Source organism: Argopecten irradians, chromosome 16 (genome assembly GCF_041381155.1).
Source record: "Argopecten irradians isolate NY chromosome 16, Ai_NY, whole genome shotgun sequence".
NCBI classification, from domain to species: Eukaryota; Metazoa; Mollusca; class Bivalvia; order Pectinida; family Pectinidae; genus Argopecten; species Argopecten irradians.
In genome coordinates this window covers 9,485,939-9,510,101 of record NC_091149.1, presented here as the reverse complement: position 1 = coordinate 9,510,101, position 24,163 = coordinate 9,485,939, and the positions used below count along the sequence as shown (strand labels likewise).

The 24,163-nt window shown below is 36.3% G+C and overlaps 1 protein-coding gene across 1 annotated transcript in view; it reads right to left on the bottom strand.

Annotated features, from left to right (window-relative positions):
- LOC138310990 (tyrosine-protein phosphatase non-receptor type 23-like) overlaps positions 1-24,163 on the bottom strand; it is a 39,015-nt gene that overhangs the window by 7,986 nt on the left and 6,866 nt on the right. The window contains 19 exon segments of the mRNA XM_069252404.1: positions 668-805; positions 1,679-1,743; positions 2,384-2,480; positions 3,020-3,517; positions 4,098-4,303; positions 4,865-4,937; positions 5,201-6,754; positions 6,757-8,177; positions 8,974-9,167; positions 9,714-9,865; positions 11,002-11,162; positions 11,741-11,945; positions 12,398-12,489; positions 14,316-14,455; positions 15,976-16,041; positions 17,485-17,599; positions 18,288-18,367; positions 19,238-19,296; positions 23,965-24,123. Coding sequence (XP_069108505.1) covers positions 668-805; positions 1,679-1,743; positions 2,384-2,480; positions 3,020-3,517; positions 4,098-4,303; positions 4,865-4,937; positions 5,201-6,754; positions 6,757-8,177; positions 8,974-9,167; positions 9,714-9,865; positions 11,002-11,162; positions 11,741-11,945; positions 12,398-12,489; positions 14,316-14,455; positions 15,976-16,041; positions 17,485-17,599; positions 18,288-18,367; positions 19,238-19,296; positions 23,965-24,123 — 5,475 coding nt within the window.

The following is a 24,163-nucleotide window of genomic DNA, read 5'->3' as shown; positions in this document are numbered from 1 at the left end:
TTAACAAAGTAATGCAATGTGTAAGTTTTAAGAAGAATTAATTTTAATTTGTTTTCATACTAAGTCCAACTCTCTGATTGACAGATTATTTTTCTTCATATACTATGAAGAAAAATTCTGATAATGGCACGAAAATCCGCCATAATCATGACGTCACAATAGAGACATCGACCTTGCGTATTGATTTAGAAAAAAATATCCATTGGAAAATCAATGTAATCGTATGTTCAAACATATTTTTTGTTACCACGTAGTCTGAAAAATTAATTATAAGCACTGATGTATCTATTTTTTAACTTTATGGGATTATGAAATTAATTTTGTTTGCGAACTTTTGTGAGAATCCGTTATGCGGATTCACACAGTTTGCAAACAAAATTTCTTTCATACCCCTATGAAGTTTGAAAATAGTAACATCAATGCTGAAATAATTTCAAATCCATAACAAATACATAATAATCCATGCATTCATAATTATTTAACTGAACAAATTTTGTATTTTAAACACAAAGTTCACAATCTATACTACCAAGAAAAATACACACAAAAAAAGAAAATGTTTGCATATAACAAAAATTAGAACGCAATTACATGGCAACCTATCTGTTAACAAAATATTCAGAAGTATTTAACAACCAACAAATGGTAGCTTTGAGCTCTGTCCTACCTTGCCTGTCTCTAGTTCACTCGATAACATTACGATCACCTCCACACCTTGTTCATACACCATGAGCCAGAAGTCCTGAACCGTTCCCGGTAGGGGGGCTTGTGTTGCTATGAACTTGGGACAGGACGGTGATAGTTCCTGTAATCACGACATACAAACATGTGTGTAAATATATTGTGTATATGTGTACATGACATACAAACATGTGTGTAAATATAATGTGTATATGTGTACATGACATACAAACATGTGTGTAAATATATTGTGTATATGTGTACATGACATACAAACATGTGTGTAAATATAATGTGTATATGTGTACATGACATACAAACATGTGTGTAAATATAATGTGTATATGTGTACATGACATACAAACATGTGTGTAAATTTAATTGTGTAAATACAAAAAGTGTGTAAATATATGTGTATATGTGTACATGTACAAACATGTGTGTAAATATGTGTATATGTACATGTGTTAAATATAATGTTATATGACATGACATACAAACATGTGTGTAAATATAATGTGTATATGTGTCATGACATGTGTATATGTGTACATGACATACAAACAAATATATGTGTAAATATACAAACATGTGTGTAAATATATGTGTATATGTGTACATGACATACAAACATGTGTGTAAATATATTGTGTATATGTGTACATGACATACAAACATGTGTGAAATATATTGTGTATATGTGTACATCAAAAACTGCTACAGTATTTCACCATATAAAGTCAAGGGCATTTAAAAAATTGAAAAAATGAAAAGGTATTTAATAAGATGAAATTATTGCAATTAACCCTATACAGTTTTGATAGTTGGTATGCCCAAGCAATTGAAATGAGGCCTCAAAAAAGTGAGGAGTGCTTACAAGAATTTGGGCACTTATTGGGTCTAATACAGAATTTAAGCTGTTTATCAGGTTTAACATCCGAGAGTCATTATCATAGAACATTTAAACAGGTACAGAGGTAAATGAGTTAATATCTACATTGATCCAGCTAGCGTTGATGTAATCATCTTTGGTTGAAGTCAACACCACCCTCGTCTCGTCATCTGAAACATCACAGTAAGACATTCATATATACCTGACGGCTTTACCCGAGGCTTAAGCATAGGTTAATTAATATTCATGCTTCAAAACTATAACATCCATTCCAACCTTGTATAAATCAGATGGAATGTTTTTGGTTTCACAAGAATCACAAATTTGTTTCATAAACTAGAGGAAAGAGATTAGCTGACAAGCACTAAGCGAGCCTGATGCTGACCCCATCCTGTGAACAAACCCATGACAGTTCTTATTACATTTTTCTCTGGACAAGAATACTGACAATTTCCGAAGTGCTAGGTCAGTGATAGAGCTAAAATTTGGTTTGTTTAGTGATTTAATAGCACTAGTCATGTTCCTTAAGGATGTGTCAGGTTGAGAAAGTTGAAGAAAGTCAGAGTACCTGGAGAAAAACCACCAACCTGCAGTCAGTATCGGGAAACTGCAGTGTAGGGTGAATAGAGTTAAAGACAATACAAGAGTTAAATCAAAATAAAGGGTAAGATTGATATAAATAAGCTGTGAAATAGTTTACAAACCTTTTATTGGACAACTTCAATATTTGACAGATTTTGAACACGAGTGAAAGAATCTTTTGATCTATATACTTGTAGTTATTCCCCCTGAATCTCTGAGTTTACTTACAAGGCATCACATCAAGTTCTCTGTTCTTCATCGTGTAACATCGTGCGATGGCCATCGGTAGTTTCCGGCCTTCCTTTTCCTGTTCATCAATCAATTCCTACAGAAAGCAAACAAACAAAGATTAATTATAAAGCAATTTCTCAAATAACAAGTCATTCAGCAAACAAATATAAGAGAAATGTTGATTATAAAGCAATTTTCTCATACAACAATCCTTTCAATAAAAAAATAATGGAGAAATATTAATCATAAAGCAATTTCTCAAATAACAACCTGTTCAACAATGAAAATAGTTTACAAAAAATAAAACACACCTACTGACTAAATTTAACCAAAGGAGCTAAGCCTGTGTCATAAACAAATATAATTCATACGTTCATGTCATCAATAATTAAGACATATGTGTAATATCATTATTGTATCATCACTTATAAATAATTATTTTTTCTCTGTTTTCATACTAAATCTGCATTCTGATTGGCTGATTATTTTTTTCATACCAATATGAAATTGAAAATAAAAATCTGAGAATGGCGCAGAAACCGAAGTTATCGTGACGTCCCTATAGAAACATTATATTGCGTATTGATTTGGAAAATAATCCCTTGGAAAATTAATGGAATCAGACTAACTCACCTTCCAGGCAATGTCGAGCTGAGTCGGACCTGAACAGGTAGTTTTATCAAGTCCCTCCACAAACTTGGCCAATTTTTCCGTCTCGCTCACAAATTTGTCTCTGGCACAGATATCGGAGTATGGATCTTTGGACATTTGTCGTGAAACATTGCCCTTCATCAACGCCTCTTCCTTCTGTTGTTGGATCTCCTGAGCCGTCAATACCTTCGGGGTCATCACGTCATTGTCTCGTCCAATCGGGCTTGAGGACAGAATATCATCCAATGAGGTGTTAGATGATACTGAGAGATTCCTTTTGTGTGTATGATGAGAGGCTTCTTTTGATTGGCTCCTGGAGACATCGGTGCCCGAGGGGGCTGGTGTAGGAGGTTGACTGGCCTGGGGGGTAGGGGGTAATGTCTGAGGTGGTATGACCGGCCCCGGGGAGGGGTGCACTGGCTGGGTAGGTGGGAGATGTCCAGATAATTTACTGATATGGGCAGGAGCTGAATTTTCAACCTGGAACACACAAACACCTCAAAAATCTTAGAAAAATATTTTAAGTATTAAAAAAAAAAAAAAATCAAAAACATCAAGAAGTTCAAGACATCTTGACCGTCACCTGAGAAATGCTTTGTATACTTTTAGCATAGTTTGTTTTACACTTATTCACAGACATGTTATAGAAACCTTGAGGGGGAACTTTTCGTTTTACTACGATACAACCATGAATTTGTTGCAAGTGTGTTCAATACAGTAAAACATGTATTACTGTATTCCTCCTGCCTAGAAGAACTAATATATAAAGAGAAAACCTGTACAAACCTTTTTTGAAATTGAAGGCAAATGTTGAAATATAGATCACAGCGACCTGGTTTTGGTAAGTAACATACCATCTTAACTTGATGGAATCCAAAGCTAACTACTTGGTATAAAGTTGCAATATCTAATAATAGAGGAAATAGAGCCCAGACAAGGGTGGAAAGATAGATGGAAAGAAGGCCAGAAAGAATGAAGGAAAGACGAAAGGAAGGACAGTCAAAATGAAAATCTATTGTTCCTGCTTCCTGTTTCTGGTGGTGGACTAGTGAAGACTTACCGGCTGAGTGCTAACACTGGGTTTGTGACTGGGAGAGAGATCGACTGCCTCCAGATCCTTAGCCAGTTGTACGACACTAGCAGGAACGTCACTCTTACCATCGCTGACCGGTTTAGAGGTCTGACTCGGTACCATAGGCTGTAGAGGGGAAGGAAGTGACCCTTGTAACACATCGGGGGATAGCGGGTTCTGTGACACAACTGGACCTGTTCACAGGAAAAATATCAAAATTCATATCAGACACCAAATATTATCATCTTAGCAATTTTGCACCATCATTTTTATCTTATTTTTTTACAAACTTTTTCATACAGTAAAAGGTAATTGTCTGCATTGGTGTGTGATGACGAGTTTATCAAATATACTGTTGTTTCATGCCTTATTATATGGTCAACAGTCAAAAACTGTTTTCCCAAGATGTTGAGGCCAATCCAGGCACTATTTCCCGAGGTCAATGACATCTTGTTTATAAAGCATCATGAAGCATTATTGAAGTCATTATAGTGTTATTAAACCTGTTTTGTGATATTAACCATGAAATGGCAGAAAAAGTCTTTTTTTTTTATATTCAAATTTTGTAGTAGGAAACATCTTGTTTCATATTTTGAGAAAATTGTGTTCAAGACAGACATTTCACAAAATCATTCTGAACCTACTAGTGCAGTATAAACATTAATCAAGATTTTTAATTTAATTAAGGATTTCACAAAAAGCATTGTGATTTTACTGTTTACTGTAGTGTGTCATCGATTTCTTAGACTACCTACCATGTCCATATGTTGTCATTGGTTGGCCTCTATCTAAATAGGGATTAGGGGGCCGGTTGAAAGTCCCACCAGCCTACAAATAGTTAATAACGGTTGTTATACTATTACCACATGACACCAAGAGCTGCAGAATGTAAATAAACCTAAAACTTACTCTTGATAAAGAAAATGAAAAGCATCATATGCTAAAAACTTGATTTAGGATTGAACCAACATTGTGTGTACAGCATATTTCTTCACAATAAAACCAATTTAGGATCAAATTTATAGAGAGTATAGAGAGCACACTTAATCACATTAAAACCAATCACAGATCTAGAGATACTGATGTTTTACCTGACTAGGAGGAATTGATGAGGAATACTGGCTCTGGACAGACGCTGGAACTGGTTGTCGTGGGAACATACTCTGTTGTGGTATAGCCTGCTGTCCCTGCAGATAACTTTGTTGACCTTGACCTTGCTGTCCGGTGAATCCTTGACCTTGCTTTCCTGGCATCATTTGACCTTGGCCTTGCTGTCCTGTCATCATTTGACCTTGGCCTGACACCATTTGAGGTTGACCTTGATGTCCTACCTGTCCATACTGTTGGTTGACCATTGGACTTTGTTGTCCTTCCACTTTCTGACCAGCCATCATAGGACTAGTGTTATACTGACCGCCTTGAGGTTGTCTTTGCATTTGTCCCTGAATCTGCTGATGACCTTGATGTTGTCTTGGTAACTGTTGTTGCCCTTGATTCTGTTGTTGTCCTGGAAACTGTTGTTGACCTTGAATCTGTTGTTGACCAGGAAACTGCTGTTGACCTTGAATCTGTTGTTGCCCTGGAAACTGCTGTTGACTCTGATGTTGTTGTTGTCTTGGCAACTGTTGTTGTCCCTGTATCTGTTGTTGCCCTGGTAATTGTTGTTGCCTTGGTAATTGTTGTTGTCCTGGTAACTGTTGTTGCCCTTGTAATTGCTGTTGCCCTGTTAAGTGCTGTCCCTGCATCTGTTGTTGTCCAAACTGTTGTTGTCCTGGTATATGTTGTTGTCTCTGTGTCTGTTGTTGCCCTAACTGCTGTTGCACTGGAATTTGTTGTTGCCCTGGTAACTGATGTTGCCCCTGCACTTGTGGTTGCCTTAGCTGTTGTTGCCCAGGTATCTGTTGTTGCCCTGATAACTGTTGTTGTGTTGAAGCTATTTGACCTTGTTGTGTTGGCTGACCTTGAGTGAATTGACTTTGACCTGACCTTGACTGGGGTATCATTGCTGCTCCAGATACCTGCTGTACTGGATGACCCCGGCCTGTCTGTTGGTATGGCGACTGCTGCCATGTTTGCTGGCCTGATTGTGGTATCTGACTGCTAGCCATAGACGTGGAAGCCTGAGAGGCCTGAGGATAAGTACCAACTGACTGGCCCTGGGGGTAGCCCTGTGATACAGGTACAACATTCTGTCCCGAAGAGTGTGAGGGATACTGTAGTTGAGGAGGGGCAGTCTGACCCCCTGACTGATGCTGATGGTACCCCTGCTGAGCAGTAGCTTGACCCCCTGTAGATACAGGTACAACATTCTGTCCTGATGAGTGGGACGGATATTGTAGTGGAGGAGTTGGGGTAGATCTATGTTGTTGAACTTGTGGTTGTTGATGTTTTGGCAATTGGTTTGGAAACTGGTGTTGTTGGGGCAGTTGTTGCTGCTGTAATTGTTGTGGCAACTGCTGATGTGGCAATTGTTGTTGTTGTGGTAACTGCTGTTGTGGTAATTGTTGTTGTGGTAACTGTTGTTGTTGTTGTTGTTGCTGTTGTAATTGATGCTGTGTCAACTGTTGCTGGTGTGGGAACTGTTGCTGCTGCTGTGTCATCTGTTGCTGTGGTAACTGCTGTTGTTGTTGCTGTGGGAACTGCTGTTGTTGTTGCTGTTGGAACTGCTGTTGTTGTTGTGTTGGAACAATTGTTGTTGTGGTATCTGTTGTTGCTTGGCTACTTGATACTGTTGTGATACTGAATGTGGTACAGAATATGATTGCTGTGTCGTTTGTTGCTGGTTTTGCATCTGTTGTTGTGATACTGGAGGGTGTTGTTGTTGGTGTTGCTGGTGGTGTTGTATCTGTGGTGGAAAGCCTGGTGTCTGCTGACCAGGTTGTGAAGTTGTTGCCTGTGCTGGCAGCTCCCTATAATGTTGATGCACTGATGGTGAAGAGTTGGCAGGGGAGATAACTGGTGTATGTATCGTAGATACAGTATTTGTGCCAGTCTGTTGTTGGTGAGGGTCTGAAACCTGAGACATGTGCCCCGGATACCCTGAAGGATTTGCGTATGTGAACTGACTAGTCATACTGGGTTGGGATGGCATTTGCATTCCGCTTAAATGGGAAGAGACACTTTGTGGTACATGGGGGCCTCCTGCAGGGGTTGGGACATTCTGTGGTCCCTGAAGTCCCTGTGGTTGGGTTGGGACACTCTGTAGACCTTTGGGGCCTCCAGGGTGGGATGGGACACTATGTGGTCCATGAATGTTTCCTGGGTGGGGTGGCACATTCTGAGGTCTATTAGGGTCAACTGGGTGGGATGGTGGGACATTCTGCAGTCCCTGTGGCATGCCTCCTGGGTGACCATGGGTCGAGATATTCTGAGGTCCCTGTTGGTTAACTGGGGGCTGTGTGATCTGTTGCAGTTTGTGTGTATCTGTAAGGTTAGATGGTTGGTTCCTGTGGGGCTGGCTCACCCCGGCAACAGTAGAGGGAACCGATGCTGGATTAAAGCTCGGCTGTGGCGAGGGCGAGTGAGCTGGAGACAAGCTTTGAAGCCCTGGACTGCCCACCGGACTGGGATAGCCTTTATTGTCCTGTCTTTGGATCACAGTCTGTCTGGGATCTGGGCAATAGGACCCACTACCTCTCATCAAAGCAGCCTTCATTTCCGCCTCAGAACCGTATCCTCCAGGCATCTCCAAGCTCTGGAAAGGACTGCCAGGGAGACTTCCAGTCCCGCCTGGAAAATGAACAGGAGAGTCTGGAACACTTCCTGGAAGTGAACTTGTGTCTGAGTCTTTAGCTCTGTTTCTCTTTGCACTCGGATTATCCTTACCAAATGTCTTTGGTTTCATGAATGGTAGAAAGTCCTTGAGTTTAGGTCCCTCAAACCCAGTAATCACACCCGAGCCGGGTGGTGGTTGTGAGCTAGGCAGAGGCGATTGTCCAGGAATGTTATCCAAGGGCATTGGAACTGCTCCAATCTGACTAGGCATTCTGCCTGAAACAGGAGAGTCCAGAGCTCCGGAGCCATCAATCTTTCCTGGCTTGGGTGCCATTGGTCTGGATGGAGCCGAGACTACAAAACAGACAATGTGTTTCTTACAAAACATGTTCTTCATAATACTACAAAGCCAGTTTCTTTCGCATGCGATACATTTTTCAGGAGTTTCACAATCTGAATAAATTTCAAAAGTTTATCTTTGAAAACTAATACCTACATCATTTATGTTGACAGGAATTTTTTTATCAAATTTTTTAATACGGAAATGATAATCTTTGCGACTTTGTTTTGATATAGAAATTGTAAAATTTGGTAGTCGTGAAAGATGGTCGATTTACAGTAGTTGGTGTGAGTGTAAGTAGACTTATTAAATAAAAAACAATGTTAAACAAATAGAGCATGTCTCTGGCTTAGACACCAAGTTTTAGTTTATAGGACATGGAGACCGTCAGTCTCCCTAAACCAAAATCATAAGGGCCATGACAAAAATCTTGGGCCCCAAACTACCAACACCCAACTTAATCATAGCTGATAATAGGTTCATGAACACTGTTCAAATTAAGTTTATCTTAACTGATAAGTGAAACAAATGACAGTATATTGGTTTTGCAAACAAAATTATATAAACAGGCAAAAAAATTAATGGCCCAGTGAGCCCTTTATAACACAAAAACAGAGGACCTGTGAAGATTTATGGGATTCGGAGACCCCGGTCTTAGATTACTGTCGATGGCTGCATGATTTAACGTGATATTAAAGTGGCTACACTATGGATGAGTCAGTTGAGGTATATTTTTTTCATAATCTAATAAACCTGTGGGATAAGAAATCAGGTTTGATTCTCAAATAAAATTTTAGACAGTCAGTTTACCTTTAGGTTTGTATCTGTTCATGATTTGTTCGCGTTCTTCGTGTTGAACTTTACACAACCCTCGACATCTATCGGCCAGTCGTGTTACGTTTACTTCCAGCTTCCTATAGAACTCTAACCCTTTCTGAGATTTTGCTATCAAGTCCTCATACACGTCGTAAGAGTTGATCAGATCCCGAATCCTTCCCTCTCGCCTGGAATTACAGGATATCATTATGTTATAAATATCTACTGTATATGTACTTATCTTGGCATAATCAAAGTTTAGTGAAAACCAGCCTCGACCTGGTTAGAACAATGATGAATTCGAATAATCACTATAATGGCTATACAATATATATTGGCAGAGCAATTTCTGGAGCGAAAAACAAGATCTCTTAAAAAAAAATGTAATTTTACACGTACAGTATCTGGATAAGACAATGATTACATATTAAGCATAAAGAAAATCTATCGTCCTTAGTCATAATTCATGTCATATTTGGAATTGCAGATAATTTTTAAAATAAAATTTAATTCACACAAAAAGAAAGTTGGTCAATGAAGGTAAGAATGTACAAATGTCATTCATATTTATCATTCTTATTTATGTAGGAAATAATGAGTATCAACTGCAGTTTGTCCACTTAGATTTCTTTTTCCCTGGTTTGGAAACATCATTTTTACCATGTCCACAAATTTAAGAAAGACCTTTAAACATTCAAGACTTGGTGGGCGGTTTCCTGAATACAGTGTTTTACCTGGCTCCAGTGTCCACAGTGGTTCGCCTCAGACTGGCATACTTAGCGTTACAGTCGGTCAGAGCTCGCAAGATATTGTCCTGAGCCGCCAAATTCTGATTGATCAGAGCTACTTTCTCTTCATGCTTCTTCAGCTGCTCCTCAAACAGTTTCTATAAATCATGACAAATAATACACCATCTCAAATAAGTTTTATGCAAAGACTTTTGGTAACCTGACCTCCAGTTTCATTTTGGGGTTTTTAAACCAATACAGTCCAACCCGGTTATTATTAATTCCTTGGGACCTTGAAATCTTTTCATATTATTTGGGTTTCGTCCTAGGTGGGTTAACATTTGTACAGCAAAAACCAAAAAAGAAACAATATGAGACTTTGCCCTGTGATATACTATTGTTTTATTGAACATTTTTCATCGCTTTCATCTTAATGCAAAATTTGAGTGCATGTGTTAACACACGACAGTAATCAATTATCAAAACTTACCTGGTTTTATCACTTCACATTATGTGCGATTAAAATAACACAAAAAAGGGCCCAAAGGACTCAAATATCATTATGTATTATGGAGATTTTCGTATAAAGGAATTCATACTAACTGGTAATAAATACAAGGACATTGAATGTAATTTGGAGAGGATTTCAATTCCACTTGTATAAAACAGGTTTTTTGTACTTTCTGAGTTTGGGTTAGACTGTAGATTCCCCTTTATCACTTGTTCACTCTTTCTAAGCCCATGTTGGGCAGTTCCAAAGTATTTACCACAGATCTGTGTTTCTTTGAACATGATAACTGCTTATATTAATGACAAATTAACTTTTACATTACATCAGTAATCGTACCTCTTTATTGGTTTCCTGTGTCACTATGACACTGGTAATGTCGTCATTTTTACATTACATCAGTAACCGTACCTCTTTATTGGTTTCCTTATGTGTCACTATGACACTGGTAATGTCGTTATTTTTACATTACATCAGTAACCGTACCTCTTTATTGGTTTCCTCCTGTGTCACTATGACACTGGTAATGTCGTCATTTTTACATTACATCAGTAATTGTACCTCTTTACTGGTTTCCTCCTGTGTCACTATGACACTGGTAATGTCGTCAATTTTACATTACATCAGTAATCGTACCTCTTTATTGGTTTCCTCCTGTGTCACTATGACACTGGTAATGTCGTCATTTTTACATTACATCAGTAATTGTACCTCTTTACTGGTTTCCTCCTGTGTCACTATGACACTGGTAATGTCGTCAATTTTACATTACATCAGTAATCGTACCTCTTTATTGGTTTCCTCTTGTGTTACTATGACACTGGTGATGTCGTCGTTTTTTATCTGGTCACGGAGCTCCCCTTCCAGATGTGTACGCTGGGCCTTCATCTCGTCCACCTTACTCAGTAGACGCTGTAGCTCTTTAACCACAGCATCATCCTCTGGATCTACAAACGACACTAAGCTTTTAATTTTTGTGATCTAAAGTTCAGGATTAATAATTTCAATTTAATAATGTCTCAATATTTCACAGGTCAAATTTTTGTGATCAAGACAATGTCTTGCGAAAATGCAAAAATATCATCACTGCTAAAAATAACCGGCTAGACCGTAAGCTTTTGATGGATTTAAATAAAACAATTACGGATGGAAAAATAATAATAAAAATAACATGAAGAACAGCTAGCAATTCTAATAGGGCTTACACAAAACATTGTTGTATTGATAAACTTTACTCTTCTCAAGTTTATACTTACTCTTTTCCTTATCCAATGAGGGGAGAGCTTTCTGGATCTCCTTATCCAATGAGGGAAGAGCTTTCTGGATCCCCCCCAAAGTTTATACTTACTCTTTTCCTTATCCAATGAGGGGAGAGCTTTCTGTATCTCCTCCAAAGTTTATACTTACTCTTTTCCTTATCCAATGAGGGGAGAGCTTTCTGGATCTCCTCCAAAGTTTATACTTACTCTTTTTCTTATCCAATGAGGGGGGAGCTTTCTTGATCTCCTCCAAAGTTTATACTTACTTTTCTCCTTATCCAATGAGGGGAGAGCTTTTTGGATCTCCTCCAAAGGAGAACTCAGTAACTTTAGGTTAGCCACATGTGCATTCATTGCTCTATGCAAGTCACTGTTTGATTGGCTCCCTTTCTTGTGACCTTCCTCATAGAGGTCACATTCCTTTTTAATCCCTGGTAACATTGTATTAGGTGATCGCTTCCCGAACTGTTTCTAAAACAAACAAAAAAAACAAAAACAAAACATCAAGAAACAAAAAACAAAAAGTCAACTGGCATCATTTTGTTATGTTTTGTAGTGTAAACAGTTGTGCATCAACAGTAAAGTTATTTCGATGTAAAAAAAAATTTTGTAGTATGTTCCCACTTTGGATGTAGTTCAGAAAGATTTTATAAAAGTGAAATTAACCAAAATTTCCACAACACAAATAACTTTACTTTCACAGTATCTTATGTAGTTTTACTATATCTCTTATGATTAATAATGTATGACCTTCGACCTGTTAGAAATGATCCTTTTTATGTGGGCCATCGAGAGTGATTTGTATAAATTGTATAACTTGTTTCACAATTAATGTAAACTGAATGAAGTTTATATTATATATATTTCATGACCTCTGACGTGTAGTAAGTAACCTCTGACCCTACCTATGACCTCTGACCTACCTCAAACTCTTCCTCTGCCTCTGTATCCTCCTGTAATAGTTGGTTTATTTCCCTTATGGCACAATCCACTTCAGTGGCGACGTTAGATACAGCTGGAAAAAAACAACAACTTAACATTTGACACCGCTCGGAAAACAAAATAATTGATACCTACTGGGAAGGGAGCTAACTCTGTAATATGCAAAAGCAGAATTACTTTTCTTACCTCCACTAAAGAGAGCAGATGTAGTTTGGGTGAAATAGTATATCAATTTCTTACATGAAATATTACTAAAACCATCATCTTAATCACAATCAAAAGTATATAAAGCATATATAGGTTATTATCCCTGGGGTTGATAATTTCACAATCTAATTGAAATCAGACTTGTAATTCCGCTCCACTACAATGCTCTACATTACGCTCCAATACAAGATCTAACGATGCCCCGATCGGGGTCACCTTAGCATGACCTCTGGCCCAGAATTGTAACATTGCGGACATACAATAGGTAGTTTGAAGCTGTTTATACTTCCGAGAGAATCAACCACACCCAAGTCATCGGGTTATCCTGAGATCTTATTTTAATTAGATTGATAATTTCACTACACATTGCTATGGATGCAAAAATGGATCTGTAGAGAATTAAGAAATGGAAAATCTATATATACCCTTTTTCACATTATTCCAAATTGCTACAATTATGACCAGTAAAAATACCCGTGTATATGGTATCATATACACTTTGTACTTGGTTATTTTTGCAGTTGGGAGAAATTTTCAGGATTTTAACTACTTTGTTGGATGCTTTTTGATGTGTTTTGATATAGCCAAACCTGTCTATAAAGACCGCCCATGGGACCAAAAGAAAGGTCTTTATAGCCATGTAGTTTTTATACACAGGTCAAATTGTGTTGAAATTGACCATTTGGGACTGAGAAAGTGGTCCTATTATTAACTGGGTGGCCTTTACATAGAGTCAGTCATTAGGCAGGCTTTACTGTACAGTAAAACCTGCCTTAGTGACCACCTCTATATAAAGACCACCTGCTTAATAGGACCACTTCCTTGGGTCCCATTATTGACTAAATATCAACACAATATAATCTGTGTATAATAACCACCTCTATATAAAGACCACCTGCCTCATAGGACCACTTCTTTTGGATCCCATTATTGACTAAATATCAACACAATATAATCTGTGTATAATAACCACCTCTATATAAAGACCACCTGCCTCATAGGACCACTTCCTTGGGTCCCATTATTGACTAAATATCAACACAATATAACCTGTGTATAATAACCACCTCTATATAAAGACCACCTGCCTCATAGGACCACTTCCTTTGGGTCCCATTATTGACTAAATATCAACACAATATAACCTGTGTATAATAACCACCTCTATATAAAGACCACCTGCCTCATAGGACCACTTCTTTTGGGTCCCATTATTGACTAAATATCAACACAATATAACCTATGTATAATAACCACCTCTGTATAAAGACCACCTGCCTCATAGGACCACTTCTTTTGGATCCCATTATTGACTAAATATCAACACAATATAACCTATGTATAATAACCACCTCTGTATAAAGACCACCTGCCTCATAGGACCACTTCCTTTGGGTCCCATTATTGACTAAATATCAACACAATATAACCTGTGTATAATAACCACCTCTATATAAAGATCACCTGCCTCATAGGACCATTTCTTTTGGGTCCCATTATTGACTAAATTTCAACACAATATAACCTGTGTATAATAACCACCTCTATATAAAGACTACCTCCTTAATGACTATTTTCAACGCAATTCAACCTGTGTATAAAGACCACCTGGCTTCAAAGACCAGTTTTTCTCTGTCCCTATGGAGGTCTTTATAGACAGATATGACTGTAGTTGTTTCCTTTATGCCTTACCTCCCATGGAGTCGACCAAGTCCTTGATGGCGTTAGTACGGACGCTGATGGCTGCACACTTCTCTAGTAACTGCTGCGGCAGGCGTTCCTGTTCATTAGTTAACTGGGCCTGGTCTAGTTGGAGTGACGACATGAACTGACTGCATAGAAAATATCATCATCAAATTAATTGGGAAAACACATCAGCCCTCATTAAAAGAGCTATTTTTTCTAGTGATAACATTATTTCATCACAACATAACAGTTCAGAATAAAGAATAATTTTTAGTCAGAGTTTTGTGTAATGCTTCATAAAGTTTTGATGATTTTTCCATCAAATATCGTTTTAATTTATATGATATTGGTTAAAAATTATTCATTTAATGTATTGTAATTATGTACAAGTAAGGCAGCTTCTTAATTGAGAAGAGTGATTTTGAAAGTTTAAGGTGGTAGTCTCACATTCCCCAAAATTTTCTTGTAGTTCAATATTTTTCATATTTGATTTATGAAGTAAATATGTTGTTATGCATCTTCTGTCAAAGTTTCGAAGAAATTGAACCATCTATTTTTTCTAAATAAATATTCAAATTTGCCATTTTTGAGTAGATTCTGCACATGAAAAAACAGCATTAGTCTGTACTAAATCCGCCCTGTAAATGAAAATAATTAACAAAATGTTCTACAATATATATATTGTTTAATTGACGTGATATATATCAATCCTTTTTTTAAAAAAAAAAATGCTTTACTTCTCATTATAATTAATTTCTAGTGATCATTTTTGGAGGAAATTAGGTAAAAAAGACGCAAGTAAATTACCTAAAACATTCTCACCAAAATGAAAATAAATCAAAATTGTGAAGTTCAATTTTTATAGAAAAATAACAGACTAAAAAGTGACAAAGTTGCTTTTAATCAGTCAATTTTCAAGAAAATTGAACCACAATTTGTCAAGATAGAGCATTTTTAGCACCAAAAAACCTTCATTTTTCATTGAAAAAGACGGGATTCACAATAGAGTTATCTCCCCTATTATATATACTTTTTATACATTCACTGCAGAATTTTCTGCTACAATATAGCCTAGATGTCAATAGTTTTAGTTTTAAAATAATTAACAATGTTTAAGCAATACATATTTACCATAAAATAGCAATTTAAGATTGATAGGATTATTTGTGTTGTTATTTTTTAAAACTAATAAAATAATTTATTCATAAATTCAAACTTCAGAAAAGGGGGTGTTAATCAAATCGCGGTCATTCAAATGCTTGAAGAGCTTGGGTCACTGTCATAACTCAAGCGTCTGTATGAAAAAATCATGACCTGTCTCCCTTAGCATGAGACTACATTCTTAAGAAAGGGATATTAAATGCTCCTTAAACATAAATGATTTTTCTGACATGTTAAGAGTTCAGTTTCTGTTTGACTAGAGAGAAACATAAAACAAACAGACATATATTCTGTATGTGCATATTAAAGAGTTATCTGCCTTTGTGGATAGGTATTGATTGTGACGACGTTTGCAAGCGGAAATGTCATATTTTTCAGGGAAAACGATGTGAGTTCAGCTAAAAAATAATTACGAAACAATTGATACCTTTCTGCAAGGGAGATAACTCTGTAATATAAAAAGACTGAATAGTGAGAGCTGTGTATCAGAAAACGTAAATCTTACATGAGATGTTCGTTCTTGGCCTCAATGTCAACACCAACTTTTCGGAGAAGCCTTGCCTTTTCCTCGCTGTAATACAAGATACGGGAATGTTTTATTCAGTATTAATGTATATAATAATCAAGTCATATACAAAGATGTGCAAAAGAGACCTACACACATACATGTACAGTGGATCCTGGTTTTAGTTAATTCCACAGGAAATGGAAAATCTTTTCAATTTACCCAAATTTCAATATAACCAAGAAGAAAGACAATGAATATGTATAATCAGGGATTAAATTCATTTCATATCAAGCAGTGTTTCAATATAACCAATTAAGTGGGTTCCACTGTATAAATCTATGTACCCTTACTCACAATATTCTATATAACATAGAAAAATGTGTGTAAAAGTGACCTACACGAATTTACATATCTACATATATACCCTCACTAACAATATACTGTAAACAAACTTTCTTTCGCATGCAATTTACAAATTTCGCAAATTGAAGTAAATCTATGAAAGTTTATATCTGAAAATTAACATCTTCATCATTTATATTGATAGAAATTTCATTTCAAATGTTGATCTTTGCAAAGGACTAGATATGATAATGGCTCTTTTTGGCCCCTAAATCTACCAAATTTTAAATTAAGTATTTAGAAATTAAGTTTCCGCATTTGAAATATTGAATACACCCCTGATAAAAACTTAATGATGTTTTTGTTGACAGAAAGTATGTTTTTGCTATATAACCATGGTAACTTTGCATAAATTATGCAAATTTGAAAATTTTGTCAATTTTGGCATATATTTTGATAGTTTTTCTTTTAAAAGCAATAGAGCGCATTCTAGAACAAACTTTATATTTTAAGAGAATTAGCAGACTCGAAAAATACATCATTTCGAGAAATATAAAGTTTGTTCTAGAATGCGCTCTATGTTAACTAGATGAAAAACTGCATAAAAAATGCCAATTTGATGAAATTTTCACATTTTGCATAATTTATGCATAATAAAATGGTTGCCATGGCAACTAGAACTGCTATATTACCTTATAGCACTATCAAATATATCCGGTATGTAGTTAATATTTGAAATGCAAGAATAACATCTTAAAATAACAGACTTTGAAAAATAGCGGATTTGGGGGCCATAGATGACCCTTACCATATCTAGTCCTTTGTTTTGAATTCATTAGTTGACAATCACTGCGTCAGATTGCAAACCAACGAAATCAATCTTCGTTGTTAACATATATTAGGTAGGGAATATTGTATTTGCTTGTGGTAGTAACCTCATGTTAGATCATTGAAGTAATTTTTTCTGATTTTATTATTGTTGTTAATTTATTTGAATATTAATTGAAATTATTAGTTTTTGTTTCAGAAAGGTTGCAGGCTTTTATAAGAACACAATAATGATAAAACACAAAGAGACCAAAAGAAAGAAGCAAGACTGTCTAGACATGTACATTTTGTCCCAAACTAGCATTATTTTTTTCAATCATTGCTTTATATACATACCTGTATAATGAGGAAGCCTCATGGGCCTTCATAGGAACCAATTTCTGAAAAATATCCGGTCCGGACACTTCAGGGTCGTTAGGATTGAATGGGATTCCTTTCACTAATGAGGCTCCTGTAATAAAAATAATTATATCTTTTATAAGAATGATGCATGAACAATATTACTAATAAGAATTATTTAAACACTCCACCGCCGACAGAGCATAAATCATATTCATCATTCGAACAATAATTTGTGTTTAATCGTGTATATTTATGCCTAATTAACACAAAAAATAATATAAAATAATTTCTTTCGCCTTTGGTTCATGCGCAATCAGTACTTCATTTCATATAGAATATAGTGCCACGGAATTTTTTCGGGATGCAATTAATTATTTTTCATATTTTCAACTTGAAGTAAAATTAGAAGCTCAAACTTTTCAATGGTGGTAATGATGTAAAGTAAGTAACTTTTGTAACTGAAGAAAAATACTAAATCGTCTGCTTCTGTTTTTGATAGTGAACAAATACCATTTGTCAGCGGTGGAGCATCTTTAAACACTGTACAAAGTAAAACAAAGCCTTTGATTCAAATCATCTTGGAATTACTTCATGCAACATCAAGGAAAATGATGGAAATTTTACTCACGAAATATGGAGAAATGGTTGAATCATATATTTGAACTTGCTAAAATATCTTTTTTTTTGATAAAATAAAATCCCTAAAAAATTGACATGCATGAATAACTGGCTATATGGTGTGTAATGATGGATAACCTTTTTAAAGATAACATTTTATGATTGGATAAGGTTCTAACCTTTGACCTCTGGCAGCGTATCCAATGCTGGCACTTTCTCATGGTAAACAAAGTCATTGTCTTTTTTAGACTGGGTAAACCTGCAACAGAGAATCAAAGTATTGAAAGTACTGAAGTGAAACACATTGATGTGACAAATTCAGTATAAAATAACATTATTTGTCTTAGATTTTAATGTTCAATATATAGCCAACAACTTGAAACATTCTTGGATGTGTTTTCTAGAAGAATTAAAAACATTCCTTTTATTCTCCTTGTGAAAGAGCAGAACTTTTTCTGTTAAACTGTACAGTATATATCGTGTTATCTTACTGAAATATACTACTGAAGGCATTTTCCAGAACATTACACTAAAAAAATTGTTTCTTTTGCACTGGAACTGCCACATATTTTATTTATTTGGTTTTTAGGGAATACATATCAGAGTACATTCTGACAGAATATTGTTGAAAATTATTCTCAGCATTGTTCGATCAGGATTTCAGTCATTTTAGACTCGACCTTTCTATTTGGAAGGTATACATCCCTGCTATGTTTTTTTCACCAATTTGGATTTCATTTTCTAAATTACGAAAGTAAGCGTTGAACTAATACACATTTTTAAAGCCTTGTTTGATAGATTTTATTTAATGTTTTTGTACTAACAGAAGGATGCAAACTGTAAATTACTTGCGATTGACTTTCACAAATACACGATCACAGATACTGTATTCTACCCAATAAGCGCCCAGGGTATTTAAAAAATGGAAAAGGTGCTAATAAGACTTAATTATTGCAAATCTATACAGTTATGTGTAGATTTGGTCTTTCTTTATGCGTGGGCAATTGAAATCGAGGTCTCAAAAAGGGGGAGGGCCGTTTATAGGGACATGGGCGCTAATTGGGGCAAATACGTTATTTATAGCCACAAAAGAAAGTTGGGTTACAATTATAGAAACGTAATCACTTACTTGGCTGTGACAACGTCGTTGGTAAACCTCAGAGACTCTTGGATGTCCTGGCCTTCATTCTGAAACAAAACAGATGTTTGGATGATATTCATACTAGCAAATGAAAATCTACAATTTGGAAATCTATCATTTAAGATCCTATAAATCCTAATAGCCAAGATAAATATTTCACACCAGGATTGATAGAATCGTTCACCGGTGAGACAGGGGAATCTCAACCTGAGGCTGTGCCGAGTGTGTGACATCTAAGAATCTTATCCTGAGGCTTAAGATATCCTGTCTAACCCCAAAGAGAGTGAATGATTCTTTTTCTCTTACCCTATGTGAGCATGTGCAAAAATCTCGTGTAGCTTGTCTTTACCCTAGGGTGAGATAGATAATCCCACACTAGTAAAATTGCGGATATTCCTGTCCAGGGTAAGAGAAAAACCTATTCCGCAGTTGCTCCAACCCGTACTCATAACAGAAAAGCAATTATCAGACAATGGACTAACATTAGGTTATAAGACTTATAATGTTATAAGTCTTATAACATTACTTAAGCTCTGATTTCATCACAAGAATTCCTTTTGCCAGTTTGCTACTTTCATCAGCCAATTGACTATCTATAAATTCACTATTTAGACATTGGTCTCATCACTAGAATTACTATTGTCAATAATGGGTCAATTGCCTATCTATTATAACATCATTTATATATCCCTACCTTTGCCAGTTTGCTGCATTCGTTGAGTTTATCCCGCGACGCAGTATAGTATCTATTATATCATTTATATATCCCTACCTTTGCCAGTTTGCTGCATTCATTGAGTTTATCCTGCGACGCAGTATAGTATCTATTATATCATTTATATATCCCTACCTTTGCCAGTTTGCTGCATTCGTTGAGTTTATCCTGCGAGGCAGTATAGTATCTATTATATCATTTATATATCCCTACCTTTGCCAGTTTGCTGCATTCGTTGAGTTTATCCTGCGAGGCAGTATAGTATCTATTATATCATTTATATATCTCTACCTTTGCCAGTTTGCTGCATTCGTTGAGTTTATCCTGCGAGGCAGTATAGTATCTATTATATCATTTATATATCCCTACCTTTGCCAGTTTGCTACATTCGTTGAGTTTATCCTGCGAGGCAGTATAGTATCTATTATATCATTTATATATCCCTACCTTTGCCAGTTTGCTGCATTCGTTGAGTTTATCCTGCGACGCAGTATAGTATCTATTATATCATTTATATATCCCTACCTTTGCCAGTTTGCTGCATTCGTTGAGTTTATCCCGCGACGCTGTATAGTATCTATTATATCATTTATATATCCCTACCTTTGCCAGTTTGCTGCATTCGTTGAGTTTATCCCGCGACGCAGTATAGTATCTATTATATCATTTATATATCCCTACCTTAATTTGCCAGTTTGCTGCATTCGTTGAGTTTATCCCGCGACGCTGTATAGTATCTATTATATCATTTATATATCTCTACCTTTGCCAGTTTGCTGCATTCATTGAGTTTATCCCGCGACGCAGTATAGTATCTATTATATCATTTATATATCCCTACCTTTGCCAGTTTGCTGCATTCGTTGAGTTTATCCCGCGACGCTGTATAGTATCTATTATATCATTTATATATCCCTACCTTTGCCAGTTTGCTGCATTCGTTGAGTTTATCCTGCTGGCAGTATAGTATCTATTATATCATTTATATATCCCTACCTTTGCCAGTTTGCTGCATTCGTTGAGTTTATCCTGCGAGGCAGTATAGTATCTATTATATCATTTATATATCCCTACCTTTGCCAGTTTGCTGCATTCGTTGAGTTTATCCTGTGACGCAGTATAGTATCTATTATATAGAGAATACACGGTTAGTATCTTACAATACAGGGTTTATTTTGGTGCGAGACTTAGGAAAGCCGAGATGACGAGGCTTTGCCGAGTCATCTCGGCTTTCCGTGTCGAGCACCAAAATAAAACTTGTATTGTAAAGATACTAACCGTGTATTATGTTTATCCTGCAACCATTATGGCTTTCAAAACAAAAGCAAATTGACAGTTCCTTACTTTTTTCGCTCGAAGCGAGACGCTTCTTGATGCGGAGGTAAAGATTCATTCACATAACCGAATGAGAGTGTACTCCTTTTTTACTGCCGTGGAAAATAAATAAGCGCATTCACAAACAGTAACCGTAATGCTATTCATGGTTGATATATCACTGAAAGGAAATGAAAATACTCAAATAACGACCAATACCCATTAAAGAATTACCTTATACAATACATACCCTTTGTCATGAGCCAAGAAAAAGACGACACCGCCATTTCGAAATTTTCAATATCGTAAAAATGACGTCATTCGTCGATGAATTGTGACGTCACGTTTTAGCGGGACTGAATGACGTTTCATTCACCGGAAGGTTCAAGTTCTGAGTCAAGTTAGAAAAAGTTCCGTCAGATATGGAACAAATTCACGTGATCGTATTGACGGATAAAGCATATCGTATCGACGGATAAAGCACAAGTTTATCCGGCAGTAGTTTATCGGTCAGTATGTGGGACAGTTGCAGGATAAATCATTTATATATCTCTACCTTTGCCAGTTTGCTACATTCATTGAGTTTATCCTGCGAGGCAGTATAGTATCTATTATATCATTTATATATCTCTACCTTTGCCAGTTTGCTGCATTCGTTGAGTTTATCCCACGACGCAGTATAGTATCTATTATATCATTTATATATCTCTACCTTTGCCAGTTTGCTGCATTCGTTGAGTTTATCCCGCGAGGCAGTATAGTATCTATTATATCATTTATATATCCCTACCTTTGCCAGTTTGCTGCATTCATTGAGTTTATCCCGCGAGGCAGTATAGTATCTATTATATCATTTATATATCCCTACCTTTGCCAGTTTGCTGCATTCATTGAGTTTATCCCGCGACGCTGTATAGTATCTATTATATCATTTATATATCCCTACCTTTGCCAGTTTGCTGCATTCGTTGAGTTTATCCTGCGAGGCTGTATAGTATCTATTATATCATTTATATATATCCCTACCTTTGCCAGTTTGCTGCATTCGTTGAGTTTATCCTGCGAGGCAGTATAGTATCTATTATATCATTTATATATCCCTACCTTTGCCAGTTTGCTGCATTCGTTGAGTTTATCCTGCGAGGCAGTATAGTATCTATTATATCATTTATATATCCCTACCTTTGCCATTTGCTCATTCATTGAGTTTATCCTGCTGGCAGTATAGTATCATTATATCATTTATATATCTCTACCTTTGCCAGTTTGCTACATTCATTGAGTTTATCCTGCTGGGCAGTATAGTATCTATTATATCATTTATATATCTCTACCTTTGCCAGTTTGCTGCATTCGTTGAGTTTATCCTGCGACGCAGTATAGTATCTATTATATCATTTTTCTTTCATACCTACAGGTGTAATACTGGCTGGTCCAGGGCAATACACTCATGTCGCCTGCGGCTGTATTGCATGTCTACCCATGCAATAAAGCCTCGTGACGTCACGGCGTCAACAAAATCTCTATTTTCTTCGGTAAAATTTAAACACATTTTTCACTAATATGACTGGTTTTTACTATAAAAGATGCACACGATGAAATTTGTGTTGAAAATATCACATAAAATTTCATGTATGGAAAATTGATTTCCAGTCGTGGATTTCTTCGAATTTATTTCAAAATGGCGGGTATATTAGTTGTAAAATTGGAATAAAACGTCGAAGTATGAAAAGAAAAATACTCTTTCATATGTGGATATGAAGGATAGGGATATTCTACCCTCGGGATCACAAAATGTTGCAAAACCCTCGGCAAGCCTCGGGTTTTACTACATTTTGTGACCCTCGGGTAGAATATCCCTATCCTTCATATCCACATATGAAAGAGTCTTATAATATATCTCTACCTTTGCCAGTTTGCTGCATTCGTTGAGTTTATCCTGTGAGGCAGTATAGTATCTATTATATCATTTATATATCCCTACCTTTGCCAGTTTGCTGAATTCGTTGAGTTTATCCTGTGAGGCAGTATAGTATCTATTATATCATTTATATATCTCTACCTTTGCCAGTTTGCTACATTCATTGAGTTTATCCCGCGACGCAGTATAGTATCTATTATATCATTTATATATCCCTACCTTTGCCAGTTTGCTACATTCGTTGAGTTTATCCTGCGACACTGTATAGTATCTATTATATCATTTATATATCCCTACCTTTGCCAGTTTGCTGAATTCGTTGAGTTTATCCCGCGACGCAGTATAGTATCTATTATATCATTTATATATCCCTACCTTTGCCAGTTTGCTGACATTCGTTGAGTTTATCCTGCGACCAGTATAGTATCTATTATATCATTTATATATCCCTACCTTTGCCAGTTTGCTACATTCGTTGAGTTTATCCTGCGACGCAGTATAGTATCTATTATATCATTTATATATCCCTACCTTTGCCAGATTACTACATTCGTTGAGTTTATCCCGCGACGCTGTATAGTATCTATTATATCATTTATATATCTCTACCTTTGCCAGATTACTACATTCATTGAGTTTATCCCGTGACGCTGTATAGTATCTATTATATCATTTATATATCTCTACCTTTGCCAGTTTGCTGCATTCGTTGAGTTTATCCTGCGAGGCAGTATAGTATCTGTTATATCATTTATATATCCCTACCTTTGCCAGTTTGCTGCATTCATTGAGTTTATCCCGCGACGCTGTATAGTAGGCCAGTGTTTCTCCTGCCTTCTGCTGTTCTTCAGCTTGTCTCCCCATATAGTAGTGGGTTATACACTGATAGAACAAGATCTTAATGTCCATACGCTTCTTCCATTCCTGTGAACAGAATAACGAGAAAATATGTACAGAAAAGCAT